This window comes from Salarias fasciatus, chromosome 14 (genome assembly GCF_902148845.1).
Source record: "Salarias fasciatus chromosome 14, fSalaFa1.1, whole genome shotgun sequence".
Taxonomy (NCBI): Eukaryota; Metazoa; Chordata; class Actinopteri; order Blenniiformes; family Blenniidae; genus Salarias; species Salarias fasciatus.
Genome location: NC_043758.1, coordinates 34,718,083 through 34,741,951, shown reverse-complemented (window position 1 = coordinate 34,741,951; position 23,869 = coordinate 34,718,083). Strand labels below are relative to the sequence as shown.

Here is a 23,869-nt window from a genome sequence, read left to right as displayed (position 1 = left end):
CTGGATCTTCCTCGTTAATCATCGGATCCGATTCATCTCTATCTCGCGCGGTGTGCGGCTGTGAGAGCGAACATGTGTGTTTCAGTGTGTTGCCGCCGTGATGCCTGGCATCCACCGGCGTGTGTGTGTGTGTGTGTGTGTGTGTGTGTGTGTGTGTGTGTGTGTGTGGGCAACGCGGCCCTGAGGGAAGAACCCCGCAAAGCGAGGAACGGCACCGAGCATGCAGATAGAGGGCTGATTTAAACATCTTATGAGGAGTCAGCACTGGTGTGTCATAGATTAGATGGTTTTTGTTGGGGGGGAAGGGGCTTTTATTTCTTCAATAATCATCATCCCCTCTGTGTTCACTCCCCGGGCAAAGAACCACTGTGAACATCGTCACATTCTATTAGTATTAGATGCAGCAGCAGTGGCTGCTGGATGCTCAAGCTGTCAGAACAGTGTCTTCTGTGGACCGAGCCAGAGGTGAAGATCAAAGCTGAGAAGCAGTCACTGTTCTGAATGCAGCTGACAATCAAATAATCATGAAATGTTTTAAAACCGAACGTTTCTGACAGACTTTAAATCTCCTTTTATTGCACTTGGGGCAAAACTTTCAGACAAAAGTTCACAAAATCAGTATAAAACTTTAGCTCAATGTGAAGTTAAAAGAAAGCAGATCAATGTTTTTTTTTTTTTTTGTGTTATTTGTGGGTTATGTAACATTTAAGTGGAAAAGTGTATTTACTAAAGCATATACATGGTTGGTCACAGTTTTGTGGTTGTAATTGTGGAAATATAAAGACAAAGATTTTAATGAATCATAACAATAGCCTGAAGGTCTGCTGGAAATTAATTGTTACTACACACACTTACATTTCATCCTGTTTTACATAAATGGATGAAACATTCGTCCACCGGAGGAGATCTCAAATGCACATCTGTGTTCAGAGAACACAGCGTCCACAAACGCTCAGGAGGACATGCAGACTCAGCAGAGAAGGACCCTCAACTTCAGCCAGAGGCATTATTTTGATGAGGTCAAGTTAAGAAAAAAAAAAGTTTAGTCACAAAGAAACTCAGAAGGAGCCAAAAAGAGCCGACATGGCAGAACGGTGATGTTTATGGCCATGTTTACTGTACTGACGGCCGCCTCTGGTGGCGACCGCAGGTTCTCCTCGCCACTCCGAAGGGGCGTGGTTCGCTGCTATAGATCCCTCTAAATCCATCACACGTGTCCTTTGAAGCCGGTCTGGCAAACTTGTTCGCAAACAGTTGGTTATTTGCACATGCAGCAAACAGAAAGCAGCATTAGAATTCCTTTGGAGTTGAGTTTCAAGCGACCTGATGAATATTCACGCTCCTTTTTAGCTCCGCATTTTTTCCTCAAACTCCAGAATAAAATCTTTGACTCTTTCGCTGTTAAATGCTCGAATACAGTCTCTGACTCTGCCTGCCTCCAGTTTGCTGCTGGGCAGGTCATGTACAGAAGCGTTTTAGAGCTGTTTTACTAAATAAAACAATACATGGAGAGCAGCGGGACTGAAGTGGAGTGACGTCCAGACTGTCAAGACAAGATAAAAGCTGTGGAAAAGCAGATTCAGATGATAATTCTCAGTTGGTTCGTAGTATCGTCTTTCATATTCTTTTCACATTTTCATCATAAAGAATGTTTCTGTTGGATTTCCACTGAATTTTCTGCAGCAAATTCTTGGCAAAAGCATGTTATTCTACAAAACAGTTCTGTTCTTCTGTACCTGGGATGATCAGTACCGTCATTTATGAATGTGTAGCACAAACTGTCACTTTTAAATCAAGCCTCAAGTTTACCAATTAAACTTGGTCATAAAGAAATATCATCAGATCCACTTATTGGAAAAACCTGTCAATGCTGTTGCTTTGAGAACGGATCTAAATATACTTCCTCTCACCAGTGTGCCAGTCGCGATAAGATAAATGACTTCTTCTGCGTAACGTGTCTGAAACGATGCTTTAAGTGCGCACGGCCGGTTGAAGTGTACGTCTCCTTTATGTGACTTTCACTGTGATGAGCAAATGTTGAGTGATATGACTGGATGGAGGTGGAGTGAAGCCGCGGCTCGCCGTTGTGCCGGCGCGGCGAGCTGCTGTGCACGTGCACGGCTCCGTCACTCGGTCGGACTCCGGTTTGGCTCTGATTGGTGAGGAAGCTTTGATGTTGTGCTGCAGGATCTCTGATCTAAAGCATGGCGGGGACGACATTACACCACGCTGCATCGGGAGATCCGGCGCTTATAGCGGTTCTGCCCGGAGCCTCACAACATCACAGCCACATGTTTCCTCCGTCCGACACGTCCCGTCCTCAGCCTCAGAACAAATGGACTGGTTCCCATTAGAATACGCTTCAAACGGTGCCTCTAAATTGACAGTACAATGCATGCTAATGGTGTTTGGAGCCGTGATGGCGCCGTGTATTCCCTGAATAGTTACACAGGTGTCGTAGCTGTTTCTGAGAGAGACGATGAAAGGCCATTACAACTTAAACTGTGTAAATTGCCGCAACCAAATGTGACCACCCCGAGTCATGTGGGCGGCGCGTTAACAACAAAGTCATACTCGCCTAAAATAGAACGACAGGCAAACACGACTCTGCATATAAATTTGTTTATGCTGCTGCATTACAGCGTTTACACTGAGAGCCAGCGGGGGCACGCCATGATTAAAGCGGTAACTTTAACCTATAGAAGCTGGAAGCAGGGGTGACAGAGGGATCATAACGCAGGAGCAGCAGGGACCGCGGTGACGAGCCGCGGAGGCCGGCAGGATTCAGAAACACTGCGATTGATCATAAAGGTGCTGATATTCCCCTAACAAGCTAAACAAACCCAGGCTCTGAAGAATTTCTTTCCAAAGTGATGACCGGCAGTTGTTAGTTCCATGGATGTGCACAAACACAGGCGAGGCGAGCGGTCCCCATCCAGCGCCGGCACGTCGAGAGAGTTTCTCTTGGGAAGTTACCCGCAAAGTTTATTTTGGTCAAAGGCGGCAGGTCCCCGCTCAGTGTGCCGCCAGGTTTTACTGCAGGTGTCTTCACAGCAGTCGTACAGCCTTAAAGGGTCAGGCTGCTAACATTTTATCTCCTGTCCGACTTTGAAATGTGCGACTTCAGTCCAGTCCACTGGAAGGCGGCAGAATATTTATAGCAAATCTCACAGAAAGGAAATATTCCTCTTTGATTTTTTTTTTTTTTTTTTATGTCTGCAAAATATTTAGTCCCCTGGAAAACATCCAGATGATAACAATCTGGTTTTTAAATGTTCAGTATTGTGGCGTATTCTGCCTAGCAGTGAACCCAAATGTCACTGTTTGCTTCAGTTTTTACTGCTTGTATTAATTTATTATCTCAGAGTGCTAAACATCACTGTCAAACTGAAAAATAGCATTTAGTGAAAAGAAAAAAGCCGAAGTGACCATTTAAAAGTGAACAGCCGAACCTGACGGGGGAAAGGAAAGGCTGGTTTAGAACAGGAGGAAAGCTCCAGCAGCTCCAGCAGCTCCAGCAGCTCCCGGCTCAGCGGCGGAGGCCACCTGCCTCCACAGAGTCGCTTCAGGAACAGTAAAGAGAGAAAACAACAACAAACACCCCATATAGAGCAGCGTGACGGTGCTGATGAGACCACTGCGCAGCCGGGGTGCGCCTTGCTAAAGGGTTTCACTGTGAATACGGGTTTCTAGGAATTACAGTTAATAAGTAAAGAAAAAAACAGTTTTGCTTTCTGTTGGTGATCCGTCCATGTCTGGGCTCATTCAGTCAGCGGGGATCCACCTATGACCTTCATACTGAAGATGGATTTTTTGCTGTCTTTAGTGTTGCATGTGAAATATATTTTCATTACTTTTTTTTCTTTATTGTGTGCGGCTGCAGTTTCTGTGCCGTAACATAAGATGCTTCTGTAATCTTTCCAGTTGTTGTAAAACTTCACATTTTATCATTGAACATGACAAATTCCAGTGGCAGGAGCACCAGTCATGACAGATTCACTGTAATTTAGATAAACCGAATCTTTAAGAGCGCCGTGAGGCCTTTAAAAGAAACGTCTCTTTGAATCATTGTCATTGTCACATAAGAAAGAGGAAGATTTTTGGACGCCGCGCAGCTGACCGAATTTCAAAAACTGATCTGACGAGGAGAGAGAATAAGACGGAAATCCAAGTGCGGACCGCCGTCCAACTCCTGATCGTGACACCGGCTGCGTGTTGCCATGTCTTCCTCTCTGTCTACATATATTCTCAGCAGGTCGCTCGCCGTACAGGCAGCGAGTCAAACAAATGAACTTGGACAAGTTTGTTTTCTATAGACTTGCCTCTCGCCGGGCTCTCCCTTTGATCACGCCCTGCGTCTTTCCTCCCACATTCCACTAACGCGCAATCACAAGCAGCGGAGACTAAATGGGTGGAATGTTGAATGCGGACCCCAGCAAGCCTCGCAGTCAGCGAGGCTAATTGGAATCTAAATATAGAATAATAAACCTGCGTTTTGCCCACACGACCGGTCGTCATGGTTATACTTCCTTGGGGACGAGTCCGAACACCAACACCAGTCAGACTCATAGCGGCTCGGGTTTTTTCTCCTTCTTCTTCTTCTCCTTCTTCTTCTTCTTCTCCTCTCGATGCGTCTCAGTTTGCATTTGTGTTTCTGGCCTGTCAGAGCAGCGCATCAGCGGCGGTAACAGGCAGTCCCAGCGGAGGGCGGACTGACAGCTAGGTAATGATCAAAGGGGCCGTTTCCTGTGTTTCATGTTGGGCTCTCTGAGAGACACATCTGTACTGCCGATGTCTCCGCTGCTTCTTCTTCTTCTTCTTCTCTTTTTTTCGAACGGGCTCTGGTTGCAGAAAGCTCATCTCTCGGTATTCGTGCACACGCACCAGAGCCCAAACTCCTCGCATTAGCAGCCACTAACACACTTCTCAGATTTGGTCTCGCTCGCCGGCGTGCCACACTCCCCCCCCCCCCCCCCCCCCCCCTCCACTTTTTAATAAATCGCTGAACTCTTGCCGCCTGCACGCCAACTGTTAGTCATCTCAAACTGTCATCTGAACTGCATCGCACATCCATAAAATATGAAGCTGAAGGGGGGAGAAAACACAGGCAGAGCCACCCGGGCGGCGGTCTGCAGTCTGACCCCCCGCCCCCGCCCCCGCCCGCCTCCCCGGCTGAGCGGGACTATCTCTCTGACTCAGGTGCCAGGCGCCTCGCCGATATCTTACCCTGGATCTTGTGTCCACAGTCGCCGGTGGCTGCGCGGACGGGTTTGTTCTGGGCCGCGCTCCGCCCGGCCTGCCAGCTCCTGTTTAATCAATTGAAGCAATTCAGATTGTGTTTGAAGGAGAGCGAATCTCGTCTCGGGCTGGATGCTGTTGGAAATGAAGTGCATCCTTGAGGACGGGTGTAAAAACAGCTTCACTCCATCTGGAAGATTAAAACTTCAGGGTCACGGTAATCTGTGTTAATGAAACTGTCAAGTAATCTGAGAATCTGTAAACTCGGTGTGTCACACTGCTGTTTATTGTGTGTGTGTGTGTGTGTGTGTATTTCAGCTGCCTGGTTTTACACATGATTTTTAAATTGCTGATTGGCAGAGTAGAGGGTGATGTGATTGCTGTGAGAGGTGAATTAACTAGCAATTAACCAATGTTAGGGTAATTGCGTAGCCAATCAAATAAAACTCAAAGCAGGTAGGGGAGGCATGAAGAGCTGATTTAATCATCTATAAGAACTGCTCCTTTATAACCTCTCAGGTTTGATCTCTTCGCCCTCCTAATCTGCCAGGAGGTTTTTTATTTTTTTCCCCTCCTGGTTTTTATTTGTCCAAGCGCTTTTATTTATTTCCAGCATTGTGGAAGCGACCTTGGTTGTGCTCAGATGGAGCTCGTCGAGCTTTTCCTCGATACAGACATCATTTTAAATCACTCGGACAAATGATGGTTCACTTAAGCGGGAGCCGCGCCCTTGCTCTCCGTTTCATTGATCCCACCTGAAAACAAATGCAGCTTCTCTGTAAACAAATTCAAACTCAGCCTCAGCCAAATTCTTCATCAGATACTCCTGAGATTAAGAAATTGGTCACGCAGCTGCTAAATGATGCTTGTTTAGATTCTGTCATCAGATAACATGCTGGAGCAACTTTAACACAGTTTTCTTTGAAATCTCATCTTCGTCGTTGTAAACATCTTGTTACTGCATATTGTTCAGCGGTATGTCTCAGGGGTTTTTAATGTGAGAGAAAGCACGAGAAAACAGACAACGTGTCAACTGTCAGGTTAGTGCTTCCTATTTCCTAATGTTTCCCACAATATTAGATGTTATTAATGGCTCTTTAGACATAAATTCAATTAAAAAATGAGTAACTGAGCTCTGCTCGTGCTAGTTAGACGCTTTCAGTTTGAAATCTCTGGCAAACCTTTGATATATCGTCTCTTAGGCTTGATGCGTCGATCGGATCTGCTGCCGAAATCAGATTTTTTTGACCGTGCAGCTGGTTAGACATATTTTACCAAATGACCCACATCTGATTCTCCTGATTACGCCTGTCTGCTCCATCAGAAACACGAAACAGGCTGCAGGCTATTTCTGTGATTGAGAAACTCACCAAACATTTCCAGGATATTTAGGCGGAGAATGAGGTAAAGATCCAGATCTGCTCCTTGAGCTGCAATTATTTCACGAGAACACTTCAGCTGACCACTGTGCCGGATTTTCCTCTTGTCAGAAAGCCTGCGTGTTTCTTATTTATTCACTGCGTGCTCATTAAGCAACAAAACAAGCTCGATATTCGCTCATGCGATGACGTTAGAGAAGCAAGGTAAAGGTCACATTGTCACTTATCTGACACCGATCTGAATGAGGCCTGTATCCGATCTGGAGATATCTCAATGCATGCGTCTTTTTCCTGCTTACATTGTAATAAAGCAGACCCGATCTGAACCACAGAAGAGCAAAAAATTTGAATGGGGTCAGTGGATATGCAGCCTAACCGCTTCAGTGGTTAACCTTATAGCTTCGCACTGAAGCTTATTTCATCATTTCATTTTGACAGTGAGTTGTGCTCTAATATGTTTTTAGTCAATAATACAAATAATGAATCTCCAGCTTATTTCTCGTCATGGTTTCTTTTCAACTCATTAAGTGAAAAGACCAAAATCTGAATGATCATGTTGATTTTCCTATTTTTGGACTTTTCTGCATGTGTTCTGTTTCTTTCTCGTTAATCAGATTAGATAAAACTTTATCAGCGTTTGAGCACATTCTAGTGTCATTATAGCACAAATACAAACTATAGAAACAAAGAGTAAAGAAGATAAATAGAGACGTAAACATAGTGCAGGCGTAGTGTTAAATCAAGTATGTAAGAATTGAGCCATCATCCTGGAGAGAGCAGCAGAAGTCCTCAGTGCAGGAGACAGTATATAATTAGTGTGACACTTTGCCTCAGCAGTGCACGAGGGGATTTACTTTGGTAAAAAAAAATACAGAATGCTGAAAAAAAAAAAATGTCTGCATGCCTTGTGGGTGTGAGTCTGCAGATTTGGTACAGTCTATTCAGAAATGCTGGAATCCCCACATCATGTGTGTTTTTGCTGAAATAGCAGGAGCTTTTCCTCGCTCTCCCCGCTGTGGGACGGTGGGATTCGGGAGGTGAGATAGTTCACGCTTCAAGCGCGGTTTGATCATCGGCTAGACAACGATCCGGTTGATCTCCGTCCATTTTCACTCCATGTTTTCCAGAGTTAAAAAATGGCAGAGAGAAAAACTAAAGCGCTTGCTAAATGCACTGGCGTCTGTGCGGGACTAATTACCCTGGGTGAGTATTTGACCTCAGTTTTTCCTCTGTTGCCTGAAAATGCTTCATTATCACAGCTGCTGCAGCTAAAGGTCTCCTGCATCCAGCGCAGTGCCACGCAGTGAAACGGATATTACAGGAGTGTCAGTCTCCATTATCAAACAGTTTGGAGGTATTTTACTGTAAATGAATTGCAGAGCGCCAGAATAATGTAAAGTGGGGAAAAAAAATAAACTGTATCTCCAACTGTATTTACATTACATTAAGTCTGTCTGCTTCTTGCAGAGAGGGTTTGTCGACAAACACTACTGAACTAAAAGGTTGACCCTTTTCTGCACTCTGACGGCTGACAGCTGATCCTCTGAAAACCAGGCCAATCAAACGAGGAGGGGAGGGAGAAGAAGACCCGTCGCTGGCAAGCATGGAAAGCTTCAAATGATTGATAGCCATTTGTTTTGCCTGCTTAATACAACATAAACTCTCCAGCGATTCATCACCAGAGTGAGGGTTTTTCACGGTGCCTCTGCGAAGCCCACTAAAAATAATTCATTTTCTGCGAGCGGCGAGCCAGGCACTAATGTTAAATATTCATGCGGGTCCAGTCTAAATGATGTGGCCATTGGCACACAGTTAGAGCACACTCTGTGGAAGGGAGGAAATGTCAAGCTGTGAATAAATGAAAGCAGTGAAGCCGTATATTACCCTGCCATTGTGAATTTACTGTAGTTGCCATTTTGTCTCGGCCACTTCAAATAGATCTCGTTTATAATCAATACACTCGGTAAAACATCGAACATATTGCCACGTTGGCAAAAAAGAAAAAAGCAAGAGGCCGGTTGTGTTTGCTCATCCTTTATTTACTGCTTGTTTTGTTGCCTAATTTGTGTCTCATGAATGTTAACAGGGGTCTTTGTGCTATTTCTGTTGGAACAGCGAGTGTGTTCAGTGTAATCAAAGCGACTAAGTTGACTCTCTTCAGAGACGTCGATGCGCTCGGCGCTGCTCTCGTCGCCCGGGATCAATACGGCTTGTGCCTATGCAGCTGTTATGGTTTGACTCGTATCGACTGCCACATCAGTCAGCTGCATTCACTCCAAGATGTTTTCTGCCGCACTGACACCCAGAAGATGTTGTCATGGCTGCACAGAAATTGTTTTGGAGACGTTATGGGTCATCTTTCTGCCATGATATCAGTAAGCACAGTGGAGGGAAAGGGCACAATATAATAGAACTTACTGGGTTTGAGTATCCATTTCCAGGAGCCGCAATAGAGAGCGTAATGTCCGCGGTGCATCATTTGGATGGAATAGGAAATGCTAAATGGCCTCATATTGACAGACACACTCCAGCAGTATTCATTTTTATCACACACACTCACACTCACACACACACACACAGGCCGCTCACAGTCACCACACATTTCCTCCTGCAGTCTCTGACTAATGAGGCCTGGGGCTGGAGATGGTTCCATCAAGGAACTTCCCCCTCGCCCCCCCATGCCCCCCCCCTCTCTCTCTCTCTCTCAAACATGCACCTGATTGATAGCAGTGATTTGACTGCGAAAAGGGAAATGGGAAATTGAAAAATGGTGGAAGAAGATTGGAAACAACGTGCTGATTATAAACTCTGTGAGGAAACAAAAGGCCTTCCCTCCCTGCCTTTTCTCTTACCTCGGCGGGAGCAGGTGTGTGTCTGACAGGTGCCTGATTGAGGCTCACAAAAGACATTACAACTGCAAACAAATGGACGTGTTTAGCGTCCCCGGATGCAGTTAGCGTTTTGGTCTGATAGAAGTGATTATGAGTGTGTTGAGCGCCGGCAGGCGGCGGACGGGCACAGGTGTTTGGGCGAGTGCGGCGGGAAAGCAGCCATGTTATTGTTGGGATGATCATAATCCATCTATACAATTAATGGTATGTCATCACCAAGGTCATCAGCCTCGGGGGATGTATTTAATATGTGGCACATTGTAATAATAGAGCCTCTCGCTGCTGGAGACGGATACACAGGAGGTGTGAGACCACATAGATTCATCATCATGAAGAAGAGGACGAAAAAAAACAGCAGTATGAGTGTAAAAACTGTCATTGCGTTCCGAATTCACTGATTTACAAAACAACCTCAATTACCTCCATGTCATCGTCATTTTTTTGGTCTTTACAAAAAAAAAAAAAAAAAAAACAATAGCTCTTTTATTCCAGTGGCATAAATTAGCTGTGAGCTGCTGGTGGGAAGGCTTTGTGTATTTCATAAATGAGGGAGCGTCTTGGCCGAGGCCCCGACGCTTTAATATTCTCTGAGAGCTTCCAGACAGTGAGTGGTGGTGCAGCAGCTGTCTCTTGACCCCGCCGGACCCCCACTTACCCCCGCTGACCACCTCCTCTCCGCTGGGCAGGCTGTGGCCATGACAAGGCTGTCAGAGGCTTCTCCTAATGTCCTAATTACCCCTCACACACACGCGCGCACACACACACACACACACACACACACACATACATAAAGGCGTGCTGAAAATGTACACACAATCCGAGTGAGTAAGCAGATACTGTGGCAGACGGGCTGTAAGGCTGTGAACACTGCCCTCATGGATTTTCCTGCCAGGAGACCGCTCTGTTGCAGGGGTCTGCAGCCTGCAGCTCCGGAGTCACTCGAGGCTCTATTACCCCTGTATAGCTTTCACAACATGAAATGTGAAGAAACACTGAAGTTACTTTATTAAAGTTACATTATTCAAAAGTATTTTCCAGTCTTGGTTCAAACGGTAAAAAAAAAATGTGGAAAAAAAGCTGAAGCCACAAGAAATGGGGAAAAAAGGAAGATGGGAGTGGCTTGAAAAATGGGAAATGTCTATATTTCTAAAAGAAAAAAAAATTTAACATGGTTAGAAAACTGATGAAAAGGAGGTAAAATGGCAAAAACAGCTACATTTCAAAATTGTCAACAAAAAAAGTTTAAAAAGAGGAGCAAAACTGTTAAAATCAGGTGAGAACACTGGTTAAATGTGTTTAAAGGCTCACTATTCTGAACGTGAAAGTTAAAACGTCATCAATGTGTCCTATGATATAGTTTTTGTATGTGAATCAAAACTCTATACGAAACTTCGTGAGCTGCATGAGCCTCATCTGAAAGGTTGAATGTGCTTCATGGCTCCAAACCAGCTCGACACTGTGGAAAGTCACAAAAATGGCTCTTTTGGTCCAAAAGGTTGCAGACCCCGGCTCTATAGTGTCACCAGAGCAGCAAAGTGAAATAAAATCCTCCCTCCAGACTTTTTGGAGGGCTTTGATTCCTAACATTGTGTGTGCCGTTTGATCTGGGTTGAATCAGAGCGTCGGTTTCTCTCCTGTGGTAACAAACACAAAACTCCCGCCGCAACTTTCCCTTAAAAAAAAAAAAAAAAAAAAAAAAAAGCTGGAGACCGGGCTGGGAAGAGGTTTTCACAGCGCCAGCCTGTGGAGTACACAGTGCGACGCGATGTGCCACATTGCTCGAGGTTAAGCTAGAGGAATCCCCTCCTCCGCCGCCTGGTTTCGGGTTAACGGCACGCCGCCGCCGCCGCCGCTCTTAAGTCCGCGCTCAGTCAGCCCGTCTTGTTAACATAACAGAGTGGATCATTGTGCCTGGTAGGAGAAGCAGAATCATTGCACCTCCCAGCGAAAGCAGTTGCTTTGTGATTTATAGGCCTTTATAGTTAAAGCATTTGTCACAATCAGCATGACTTAATAGTGTGTTACTATAACACTCTTCCTGCCTCGTATTATGTTGATTTGAGAAGTCCCGCCTCGTGGAACGGTGTTGTTTTCTTGTCAAATTACCGTTTGATCGATGTGTCACCATAATCTTAAACAACCGCCGTCTTTCCTTTTATTTCACTTTTATTTGCCGTGTTTTATTTGTGTAAGTGGGAAAGTCTGCTGCCTGTCATGAGAAGCTGTGTGTCGAACAGCCGCCCGGCGTCTAAAGTCGTCAGAAATGTGTTAACGCTCGCTTTTTTTTTTCTTGACACAACTGTGAGAGACGAGCACTACCTGAGCGCCGCAAAGTTGTCATTAAAGCGGCTGGTTGCTGTTTGCTTTTCTCAGTATTTTTTTTTTTTCCAGCTGCAGAAACATTTTTATGAGTATTATGAATGACAGGATGCAGTCAGGTACACCAATGAGACGGCGTACCTCCTTTTATTTGTTTTCAAAAGTAATTTAGAACCTGACACGTCTTAATTTTAGCCTTTTATTCCTGCGAACACCAGTCTTTTGTCATTTATGTGTCGCTCTCGATGCCCGAAGCGCTTTCCTGAAAGGAGACAGGGCACCAAATTCAATATATCTGCTTTTTATCTGCCAGCATTTCTAAAGGATTACCCCCTAATCTCCCGACGTGAAAAGCTCTCCTCGGCTACATGTCTCCGCGACTCGCGCTCACATTCAAGCCTTTCACCGGACTTTTACAAAGCATATCCCATTAACACCGAGCAATTACCCACCTCTGCACGAATACTCGCAAAAACCTCCTTTTTGTTGCAGTTTATCAAGCAGAAACACGGTTTGCGTCTCCTGTAAGCCGACCTGATGATGATGTCTGCGTTCACCCCGGGGAGACCTAATCTCAGTATTCCCGCTTGGGTTCGCAGGTGAGCGTTCCCTGATAGCGCTCCCGCTGGATGGGCTGGATTAAGCTGTAACACACAGCTGATAATCGGGGAAGGGGCGTTCAGCGTGTAAATAAAGTCCTGCTCAATTAACTTAGTTATTTTGCTTTAAAAAAAAAAAAAAAAAAAAAGTCAGAATACAGCGATTTGTTATGGGATAATGAGGAAACGCCAACTTCAAAGGTTGTTTACATGCAAAAAGGTCCACCCACTGGGTTTCTCCTCAGCCGGATTATGCAATCTTCACCGCTGTTTGCTGTGGTTCAGTTTATTCACGTGAATTCGTTACTCAAACTCCTCGAATGTTTGACTAAAAGTTAGCAAATCTCAATTTACCTAATAATACTAGTAAACTAATACCTTTTCCCAGTGCTGATTAAAATTTTTATTTACTAATTAGGTACATTTTAGAAATTATCACAGACTGCTTTTTTAGCTGTAAATGCTACGAGTATAATGCTGTGATATAATGAGTGGTGTCTGTTAAAGGGAAGCACCGATACCGGAGGACTCCGACTCACACTTGGCAAAAAAATTCCCGATTCCGCCCAGCGAGTCCTGCGTCGCGTCATGTGTCAGCAACTTAGCTGATGCAGCGGCGACGCTGCAAAGCACACATGATTAAAGCATGACTGCGAGCCGCCGTGTGTGTGTGAGTGAGTGTGTGTGAGTGTGTGCGGCTCGCAGCAAGCTCGACCTCCTGTCTACAGAACACATACTGCAGAGCGTAGCGTCCGTCTATGCTGTGCGCTGTTGGAGGTACACAACATGTAGGCGCAGAGGTGGTTTAGCCTCCACACATGGCTTGTGTGTACATTTGCGTGTGGATTATTGAGGTTTATAGCATTTGCAAAGTTCTCTTATCCGCACTCAGTGTTGACATGTTGCTAAAGGTTTGTACTTAAGAAAGTGGTCTTGGCTATGGTCCTCCCTAATCTGAGGTCAAGGACTCATTTTGAGAGTGTCAGAGGGTTTTGCCTTTTCTAAGGTTGTAGAAATTCGATTTGCCCTCACCAGACATCCTCAGTAAGGCAGTTTTTGGTACCTGGAGAACACCTGAGGAACCGCCCAGTGCTGTCATTACGAAGCTAATGTGAGTGAGACTCTGTGTCTGCAGGAGTTTGGCTTCACTGTAGTGTTTTCTTCAATCAGCAATCTGGGAGAGGATGAGGATACTTCTATAACTTCCAAGGCTTCCATGTCAGTGATTGGTACTGAGCTGAATACTCTCTTGGTTTTACTGCAGGGACATTTTTACTTCCTTACTGACTCGAAAATTCAGATGGTGCCTGGTATGTGGAGCAGACATGGCAGTTTGGATGTCTGTCACATTGGTCTGTTTATCACACATTGGTCTGTGCTGTGTTTACAGTGCAATCAAAGAGCCCCACAGTTCATCTGAGAGTGGAATACGCCTGTCTGCTTCTTTCATGCATTCAGATGGTGGTGTTCACACTCCCGCTATGAGCCGCTTTAGCGAGGCAATTGGACCGTGATCATGTTACCTGCACCACCCCCGGTGAATAAGAACGCGTCCTTGGAACTTGTAATGCTATCCTGATTGCTTTTTTTATATTTAATTTCTATTTTGGTGGCTGATATTATGAGAAAGTCGAATCATTGAATCATATCAGGAACTTGAAATACTTTAAATCATAAAATGGTAATTCGCAGCATTTACTGATCGATGGATCAACAAGCATATCAGTGTATTTTGCAATACAGTCTTTACAGTCTAAACTGCTGTTTGATCAACCCTGGCAGTGTTTTCAGGCATGGTACAGCACATTTAGATCGTATTTGTTTGGGAAACGTGTATTTTCTTTAATGTGGATTCGGCGATAATTATGCTTGACAACAAAGACTAGCATGAGGTGTCGGACACAGTCTTTTCTTCCTCTTTTTGCGAAAAGCTGGAACTCTTTGATCGGTTTCTTTTGTGAAAAATCCTGACCTCAAAAGTCGTCTGTGTTTATTGGGTCCTCTCTGCAGGAGCTCGCTTCTCCATCCGATTTCCTTGAAGAGAAAAAGTTTGAAGCCCACCTCTGATCCTTCTAATTAAATGAAAACACAGTGGGCTACCCACAGTCAGACAGCAGTTCTCAAACACACACAGGCTCCCGCTCACACAGAGCCACGGAGGTAACCAGTGTGGGTGTCTCTATGGGGAACTACACAGAGCTCCAGCATCCCACTCTGTTGTGTCCTCTTATGCAGTGCGATCACACACCAGGATGACATGCAACACGCTGCAGATCATGAGCATAAATAAGCAAGGGAATGTTTTACCTGAAAGGAGGAACATTAATTCAAAGGCATCACACTAGTACTGAGACGAAATGTTGCCTCATTAGTGTTACCCCACTGCTTTTAGTGAGCAGCAGAGAGGAAGAGAGCGAGGCTATGTGCCACTCTCACCGCTCAGACATCTCGTCTCCGGAGATCTGAGTTTACCTCCCCGGCTAAAAAATAGTGCACACTATTATAGATTCGTTGGCGTGAAAAGGGGGCTGAGCAGAGATGCCAGAGATTCACCTCTTATGGAAAACATAGTGCACTGCAGGAATATTAACTTTCAAATGCTCTTGATGAGCCAGTTAGGAAGGAGGGAAGGCAGCGTCACCGGGAAGCGTTTCCCAGCACAATGAGGCTGGGATGAAAAGGAGGGAGAGGTGGGGAGGCAAGGACAGACGCTGTTTGGAGGACAGACGGCCTGCCTGCTCTCATCCTGCGTGATTGACAGATTGGTGCAATGGGTGCACTCGCACGAATGCCATCACACGCATTTCCCCAGAAATCTGTCTATCAGCGCTGTCTAAGCAGAGCGACAGCCATGACATCTAATCACAGGCGAGCTGGCACCTCATAACTTCTGCCTAATGTGCTGCAGGTACGGAGCAGAGAAAGGGGAGCGCGCCGAGACGCCATCCTGAGCCACCAGCACACTATTTATAGCCTCTTCGGAGGCCACCGGCAGGAAGTGGATCATAGTGAAGGGTTAGGAAAGGTGTCACCACACTATATCACAAGTCTCCGTGTTTGGATATAGGTCTCTGTTGACAAGATTAAACACGGAGATGCCCCAGTACCGGGGTGATGCATTTTTCTGGGTTACACTCCTGACAGAGTAACATAAAAAGCGGGGCAGATATACTACACATACAAGATGATAATGAGGCATTTACATAATGTTGCTACAACATTATAATTACCTGGCAATTAAAGCGGCTCCAAAGCCTCATTATGGGCTGTCCTGAGGGCTGCTCGGACTGGGACACATACGGTGTGCTCACTCAAGCTCGAGTCTGACTATCCACCTCCATCGCTCCTGCTTTCCGTTGGCTCAAATCACCCGGACGCCTCATTATGTTGAATTATCACATAATAACACATCGAGTCTTGACTGGCACGCCGTGTGTTTTAAAGAAGCGCCGCCGCCGTGCAGCCGGAGAGATATTGAAGCGGGCGCCTGGACAATGTTTAAAATTTGTTTCCCATCGTGTGTGATTTGTCACTCACACTTTTTTTTTTTTTTTTTTTTTTGTCCCGGGGGAATTGCTGACACGTCGAAAATGCACAAAGGAGCATAACAAGGACATGTGTCACACCTTACACCCTTATTACGCCGGCAATGACAGGCGAGACAAGCAGTCACTTCAGCACTCTGCACGCTCGGCGCTGAAGCTCCCATTGCTCACAGCCAGGGCAAAGAAACCCCAAAGTCTGTGTGAAATGTCAATATAATAAAAGATGGTGTGTGAAATATAAAAATGTAGATGTGGCTGAACCGCAGAGGGCAGGGGAGGAGGTGTGAGTGAACGGGGAGGGAGGAGGGGTGTTGTTTATGAATAGCAGACAATGAATGATGGAAGCTCTCCCGAGGGTACGGGCCCTGAGCAATGCTGCAGGGACTTGGGAACACGCCAGTCTCCCATGCCCTGCGAGATGCCAGTTTGGGTGGGCACCGTTCCGAATGGGTGCTCTCTTCTCCAGGATACGCCGCGGGTCCCGGGGGAGCGTCTCCAGGCAGTGGCTGCTCCACAGCAGGGCTGGCCGGAATCTCAATCAGGGACAGGAGGGGCGAGGAGACGGAGTCCGCACATTCCCCCTGCTCCTCCGTGTTAATGTAACGCTCAGGAAATGATGAAGGGAGGAAAATGGCTCATTATGTCCGCGTTGCACACACCTGTGGAGGGAGAAAACAACTGAATTGTAAAAATTACTCATTATGATGGCTTTTGTATTCGTCTTAATTGGTGGAAAACAAATAGCATATGGAGCTTGAATTTAATGAATTCCAACTCGCCTATTTAGAAATTATGAATAAGTTTTTTTGTAACCAGTGGAATATGGCTCTCTGCTTGCTTCCTGTCTTCTCACAACCTGTCTGTTTTTTTTTTTCCTTCCTCTCTCTCCTCTGCTCTCGTCCTCGCCGGCGCTGCAACAGGAGCTGCTGAAACCGTGACAGGTACTCTTTCTTTTTGCTACCTGCTGTTCATTTGGAAGCGCTGGCTTCTGTCTGTGTCTGTGGATTGGCCGTCCATCGCAGTCTGTTCATCTGTGCATATTTACATGAATGGCTGGTTATGTTGGTATTTCTTTTCAGGAAGGAGGAGATAGCCTTGCGCCCACAGCGCTGATCCGCTGTTTTTATTTGGGATTCACAAATCAACATTTCACCACATGTAACGGCAGATTTCGAGTTTTTGCTCGAGCCATTTGAGTTCTACTTCAATTTGTCTGAAGTTCTGACACATTTAAACTCCGAAGAGTTGACAGTTTCCTAATGTCCTCCTTCTTTCCAGCATTTTCCCCAAAGCAGACACACCGAAGCGAGAGTGCAAAAGCAATGGTTCCCAATATAAGGTCCGGGGTCCTTGTAAAGTGACGGTCCGTTTCTGTTCTTAGACTGTCAAAGTTGCATTTGCACATGTCAAAGAAAAACCATAATGATATTAGAGGGGTCAGTCCAGCACATCTAAATAAAAATGGTTTGTAAACTAGTTTCACTAATTAGCTGAAATTGTATGACTTGTAACCTAAAAGACTCTGAAAAGGAGGGAGGAAATAATCCTTATTGTGAAGTGATGGCATGCTGTATGAGGAGCTTTCTGTTCTGGAACTCACGTCAATAAATGTCAGACGAAAATGGGTTTGATTAGGTTTGACTTCAGTGGCAGAAACATGCTGCTTTGATCAGGATGTGAAAAAAAAAGCTCTTTCCAGTCATGATATGAGGAGCAGAAAACATGTTTCCTGTTACCACAACTTGACCAGAGTGGCCTCGGTGTTTCCTGTCCGCTCTGTGTCATGTCGCCGTGCTCACACTGTTTTCCACTTTCCACAGATGCAGCGAGAAAACACACTCAGAGCGCAGTTTGACTGTGGAAAAGTCTTACTACACTGCAAAAAAGGATAACCTAAATACAAGATAGCAACACTAAATTAAAGAAAACTACTCTTAAAACTAGTGAAATTGTCTGTCCATGCACCAAGTGAATTTTACTTAAAAAGAGATCTTGATATAAGAATATTAAACCAAGAAATTAGTCTCTGTATCTTAAATATATCTTAAATCAAGTGAGGTGAGACATTTTGACTGAAAACAAGACTTTTGAACTTGGTAAGATTTTGAATTTTTGCAGTTTTTGCAGTGCAGCCGATCAGACATGTCAAATGTTTTGATGGGATTCTGCGAGGAGCTCATCTATAGAAATGAAAACCTGTTCGTTAATGATCCAAATGGCTAAAAACCACACAAGGCTTTTTCACAATATAAAAAGTGGAAAACTGATTCATCGTATGGTGAAATAAACCTCAAGGACACAGAAATTCACTACATAGTTTTTATTGCAAAGACGATGCGAATAATAATTAAGGTCATAACTTCATAGTCACTTCTCAGCTTCTCAAGTCTCCGTCTCCAAAGTAAAATCCTGGATTTGAAAAAACAGGAACATCTGTAGCAACATAGCTTTGGGTTTCTAGACAGCGGTGGTTAGTGTGCAGGTCAGACCTGTTCAGAATGAATGGTCCTCTTGAATTCATCATCTTTAAATTGACTAGTCTGTGTTGATTATTAATGGTTAAAAAAAAAAAAAAAAAGTCCATCAGGACAAACTAGGAAGAAATTGATGAGCTTCTCGCATAAGAATTAGGTATTGTACTCATCTCAGGACCGAGTTTACTAAACTTTAACATGAACTCGAACCGTCTGCGGCACTAGATCCGTGACGTTTCCCCCGTTCCTCCTGGACTCCAGACCTTCAGACTGTCTGACCTCAGACGACACAGCAGGTCGCAAACAAACCTAATCTGCCAGAAAATTAGCTTGAGAACACAGTCTTTTGGAGAGAGATGACACTGTTAACTGCCATCCAGAATAAGTGGCTCTTCTAGCATGTTTCTTCCCTCTTTGTGGCTGTGCGTCTGTCCGGCCTTAAACTACGAGAAGCGTCAGACTTCATCGTCCCTGTAACCACAGCATGTGAGTTCACTGTGGAGAACTGCACACAGTTCTACTTACTACCAATAAAAAACTAAGAATGTTCACCCCGAACATTTAGTTTAAACATAGTATACGAGGTACTGCATATGAAACTTAATTACTTTTTGGTATCTAATTTCTGCGTTGACTAAACAACAAACATTTTAATTAAGCGAAGTTGACTAATCTAAAAATTAAAAAAAGTAATAGGTCATTTCTTCCAGTAATTGTCCACTCCAGTACATCCTCTGGGGAACTTTATAATTTGGAAGTACATAATACAGAATACTGAAAATCTAGAAATCCCTCAGGGAAAAAGCATAATTCAGGAATATTCTTCTGTCTTCATATCCCCTACAGTGTTGCTTGGGATAAATTTTGACTCACCACTTATTTTCCTGATGAAGCCATTTAAAACAATGAATAAAACACAGAAGGGAGTAATTATGTGGTATTAAAATTTCATAATATATTGACAACTGCTTAATTAGTAGCTTAAAAAAAATTAGCCTTTCCTTGCAAAAAAATAAAAATAGTGGACATGATTCAAAGAGATTATGTACCACTTTATTAATGGCTTGTGCAAAATCTTATTAACTTTATTAATGGGTCTTTTTAGTGGAGTGCTTTTTAACAACATTTTTATGATTGTTTATTGAAGATGATCTATGAAGGCCGTAATGAAGTTTGTGAGTTGTGGTTTGTAAACTCCTGTGAAGCAGCATTGATTCATTTACATCAGAAACACATCACCTTGTAATGTTTCAGAGGGTGAAAGATGTTTCCTGGGGCTGAACATCCTTATTTTCTGGTTGTGTTGCAGCATCATTACACACACGAGCACACCGAACTTCTAAGAGAGCTTATCTTTAAAAGGAAAAATAAGATGCTCAAATTAGTGGGTATGAAATTTTGGAAAACTTCCCATGCAAAGGGTCTAGGAGAAATAGCACGGTGCTAATTATACCCTGAGACACAAACCTTGGTACTTGTGAACATCCTTAAAACAGCATTTCATCATGAGGATCAGGATTTAATGACTGAGAGGGATAAAGAGTGAAAAGGCAGCATCGCAGGGAGAAACTTTTATTGTTAATGACTGTGTGTCGTCCTGGTCGTTCCTTGAAAGGACGCGGCTGCTCCAGACAGCAGCGACTCCAGAGAGAGGGAGAGCGGGAGGAATTGGGGGCTGGCTGTCCTGCTTTTTGCTGCCCCTTTCATGTCTTTTGATGTGAAAACAAGAGAGCCGAGTTCAAAGAAAGAGCCGGCTTGATTCAAAAGGTGCCCGTCTCCCAACTTCTGATGGAGGAGCCGGTCCACTAATGTTTTCTGATTTCGTCAACTTTTGTTAAAATTGGTCGGAGTCGGTGCCGTTTTGCATTTTGAGTACGGCTGATGAGCCGAGTCCGGGCGCCAGGCACTTCAAGCCAGATTGTACATCCCCTCGGAGAGAGCACGCAGACTTCTGAAGGTCTGTATTTCTCTCTGACTGTTTCATTCAGTATGTTGTGATGCAGGAACAGGAGGGCAGCCATGTGTAGAGATACAGGCACTTTACTCTCCCAGACAGCTGCTGGAATGAGTGTGAATTTATCAGCCAGTCATCTGTGCCATGCCACTGCCCACTCCCCCTCCATCCCCACCCACCGCCCAGAATTAATGACTGCCTCTCCTCATTTGCACCCAATCATGACCAGGATGCCGAGGCAATTGAAAATGTTTACTTCAATTGCAAAAACCCTCCATGTTCCACAAAGTGGCCTGTTTTCACTTTGATGGGATTGCTAATCACAGCGACGTTATTTATGTGTGTTTTGAATTGGAGATGAGCCTAGGCTGGGATATTGGAGGGGAACCAACCTTGCTTGGGGCTGCTAAACCTTATGGAGAATTTATCTTTTGCGTTCCCTTTCTCTCAGTCCAACAGATTGGGAGCAGAATAACCTTGCTTTGAGGCTGCTCTATGTTGCTGTTTTGACTGCCAAATATATTACTTTTACAGCAATGAAATAAAATAGACATCAAAACACTTCACATTGCCTCTGCCTCATCTGCTGCCGTGCTCAGTGCATGTACAGAGGAGCTCCTCTTGATATTATTACAGCCGTTACACATCTCAGCTCTTCACATGAAGATTATTTCAAACCAATGCTCAATATTATATTCTGATTTTTTTTATTATTATTATTTTCTGAATTTCCGTGCAGTGCAGCCTATGTAGCTGAAGTGACGTCAGGCAGTACTTAACACATCACTCAACCTTGTTGCTAATGGACAAAGCAGCAGATCACCACGATTCTGGAGAGAAAGACGAGCTGTTATTCCTCCAGGACTTAAAGTGCTGATAATTCTCAAGCTCTCTTTGCATTACCACCTTCCTGTCACACGTGAGACGGTTTCAGATGAAAAAAAACATAATCAAAGCTTAATTTAATTCACATGGGATTCATTTGCACCTCGGAGGCTACAGCATGATGTGAAAATCAGGTAACAAGAGAAAGAAAAGTTTACGGCAGTCGATAAACAATCCACTGGTAAGGTGTTTTTCTCAATAATTAGCATGCAAGTGGTTTTACCAGCATCTTAGAAAAACACGCCACAGATGTTCTTTAGATTAATACTGTTTCAGGAGCTTTTGCATAATTCCATGTTGTTATTTTAATTTTCCTTTAAGTTGTCCACAGTATCTGCCGAGGACTTCCTGTCTGTAGGCACCTCCTCTTTAAGGTTATCAAACAGCTTTTAGTAGGGTTTTATAATGAGCCTTACACCAGCTGTAGCAGAGAAGAAAAACTGAACTCATCCTGTCCAAACGGGCGTTTAAGTCCATGCGTAGGGATGTGCTGTCTCCAGGCAGTTTCCTCTCTCAGTGCAAAAACATGCATTCATGTAGGAGTGTGTGTGTGCGTGCGTGTGTGTGTCTTTCCCTCTCTGTGCTACCTTGTCACTGACTGGTGACTGTGTGTTGAAGCTCAGACATCAAGCCTCTTCACTGGCCGTCATGAGCCGTTCTCTCTCCTGCTGGTTTCACGTCGGCTGGTCTGCCTCTAGTGGTTCCACGGAGCCGTCGCTCCCGCCGTGTCTCCACCATTCAGCACCCTTTCATCGTGTTGTGATGTGGCGGCATCATGAGTCGCACATAAACTTAAAGATTGACTCCAGACATTTGATTGGCTGCGTTGTGGAAGAATTTAGAAGGTAATCCGTGTCTGTTGTTGCCTCCCTTTTGTCCTGAACCTGAGCCCTGGCAACAGAGTGGAATGAAATGGGTAGTTCATTGCATCAGACAGGTCTGAGGAGCTTTTCTCCACAGGAGGTTAATTTCTTATTGCTTGCCACATTCACAGAGTTCATTTTGAATCATGTTAGTTTGGCTGTCTATTCCCATTATCACTATCTGAGAATGCAGGCGTTTTTTCACCCCCCCTCCACTTTGTAAATGTCAGAATGCAATAGAGGTGTCTGACAACCCGGGCATGCAAATGTGCTTTTGATGTTTTCTTGGGGCTGTGGCTGAAAGTGTTGTTCCTCCACCGGTGTGAATCTGAGGCATTAAAACGTATTCTCCATTCTCCTTACGCTTTTTTGGCTCCTGCCAGATAAATATAGCACAAGGTGACTTTTGATTCTCTCCCTCTTCCTCTCCTGAAGACGAGGGTGGGGAAGGGGTGGGGTGGGGGGGGGGCTCATTGTGTGCGGGGTCTGGTGTGAGGTGTAAGTTACGATGACAAGGACCGGGGTCTGCCAGTGGCAACAATGCCAGTGTGCCGAGAGTGACTCAGACGCTTACAGCACTTTTATTCCTCCAGATACAGAACAGAACCGCTGAGCACACTGAGCACACATTGGTCACATGGAAGCTCAGATGGAGGGCTCTGATAAAGCTTAACCATAAACAGCATCCAGCACGGCGCTCCCTCTCTCCCTCCCTCTCTCTCTCTCTCTCTCTCTCTCTCTGTCTCTCTCTCTTCCTCACCTCCTCCTCCACCTCGCCCATATCTACTACTTGCCACTTTCTTACACTCGTCCTTTGTCTCTGTGTTTTCCTTCCTCCCCTCTCCTCTTCCTCTCCACCTTCGTGGGCAGCAGAGCTTACAGCCCATCTGGCTCTGACTCACAGGGCCCACTCTGAGCTGGGGGAGATCAATAGTGACAAACACTGCACATGGCTCTTATATTAAAAGGATTAGACATGGCTGCAAACAGACAATCTACACGGCCTATTCACGTATCTTTGCACTGTGCATGTGTTGACATGGCATGCCTGCTGTAAGAAATATAAATATTTAATAGGCTGCGATCCAGACGGGAGCGCCGGGTTCTCGGCTGAATCTTCACCGCTTCCACGTTGTGTTCTCTGCCTCCTCCAGTTGAAGGTCAGAACCTGGCGACGGACAACGTGTCGGTGGTGGAGGGGGAGACGGCCACCATCAGCTGCAGGGTGAAGAACAACGACGACTCCGTCATCCAGCTGCTCAACCCCAACAGACAGACCATCTACTTCAAAGACGTTCGACGTAAGTGCCCGTATCCCACGCCAGGCGTCAGGACCGGGTCTCCTCAAAGTCTTAAGCATAAAGTCTTGACGTTTAAATGATAGATCCTCGAGCAACAGCTGAGGCAAATGTAGGTCTTCACAGCAAATAGACGGGAAACAGTGATTTCCAGGTTGATTCAGCTCTGACAGGCTGCTGGCTTCTGAATTCTGAGGATTCTTGAACCAGTCATTACAAATGTGTTGTGGCATTCATAGTTTTGTGGTGTTGGAAACAGAACCCTGTTTCTTCTAATGCTGGTTATTTCAGAGGAATCTGACTCAACTCCATCCAACATAACACATCTCGTTACAGTTTACTCTTATCTCTAACGCTTAAGAATCACAGTGTACAGTAACTGCAGCGAGCTGGGAAAAAAAAGAGCGGGAACCACCGAACAGGG

The 23,869-nt window shown here is 44.9% G+C and overlaps 1 protein-coding gene across 3 annotated transcripts in view; it reads left to right on the top strand.

The window, feature by feature from the left end:
- The window catches only part of cadm1b (cell adhesion molecule 1b), a 168,464-nt gene that overhangs the window by 108,270 nt on the left and 36,325 nt on the right, over nucleotides 1-23,869 (top strand). For 2 of the 3 annotated variants that reach the window (XM_030108050.1, XM_030108048.1), the window contains exons 2-3: nucleotides 16,892-16,912; nucleotides 23,302-23,448. In XM_030108050.1, the coding sequence (XP_029963910.1) occupies nucleotides 16,892-16,912; nucleotides 23,302-23,448 (168 nt within the window). The remainder of the gene's footprint in view (nucleotides 1-16,891; nucleotides 16,913-23,301; nucleotides 23,449-23,869) is intronic. The other variant, XM_030108049.1, reaches the window with a different exon arrangement.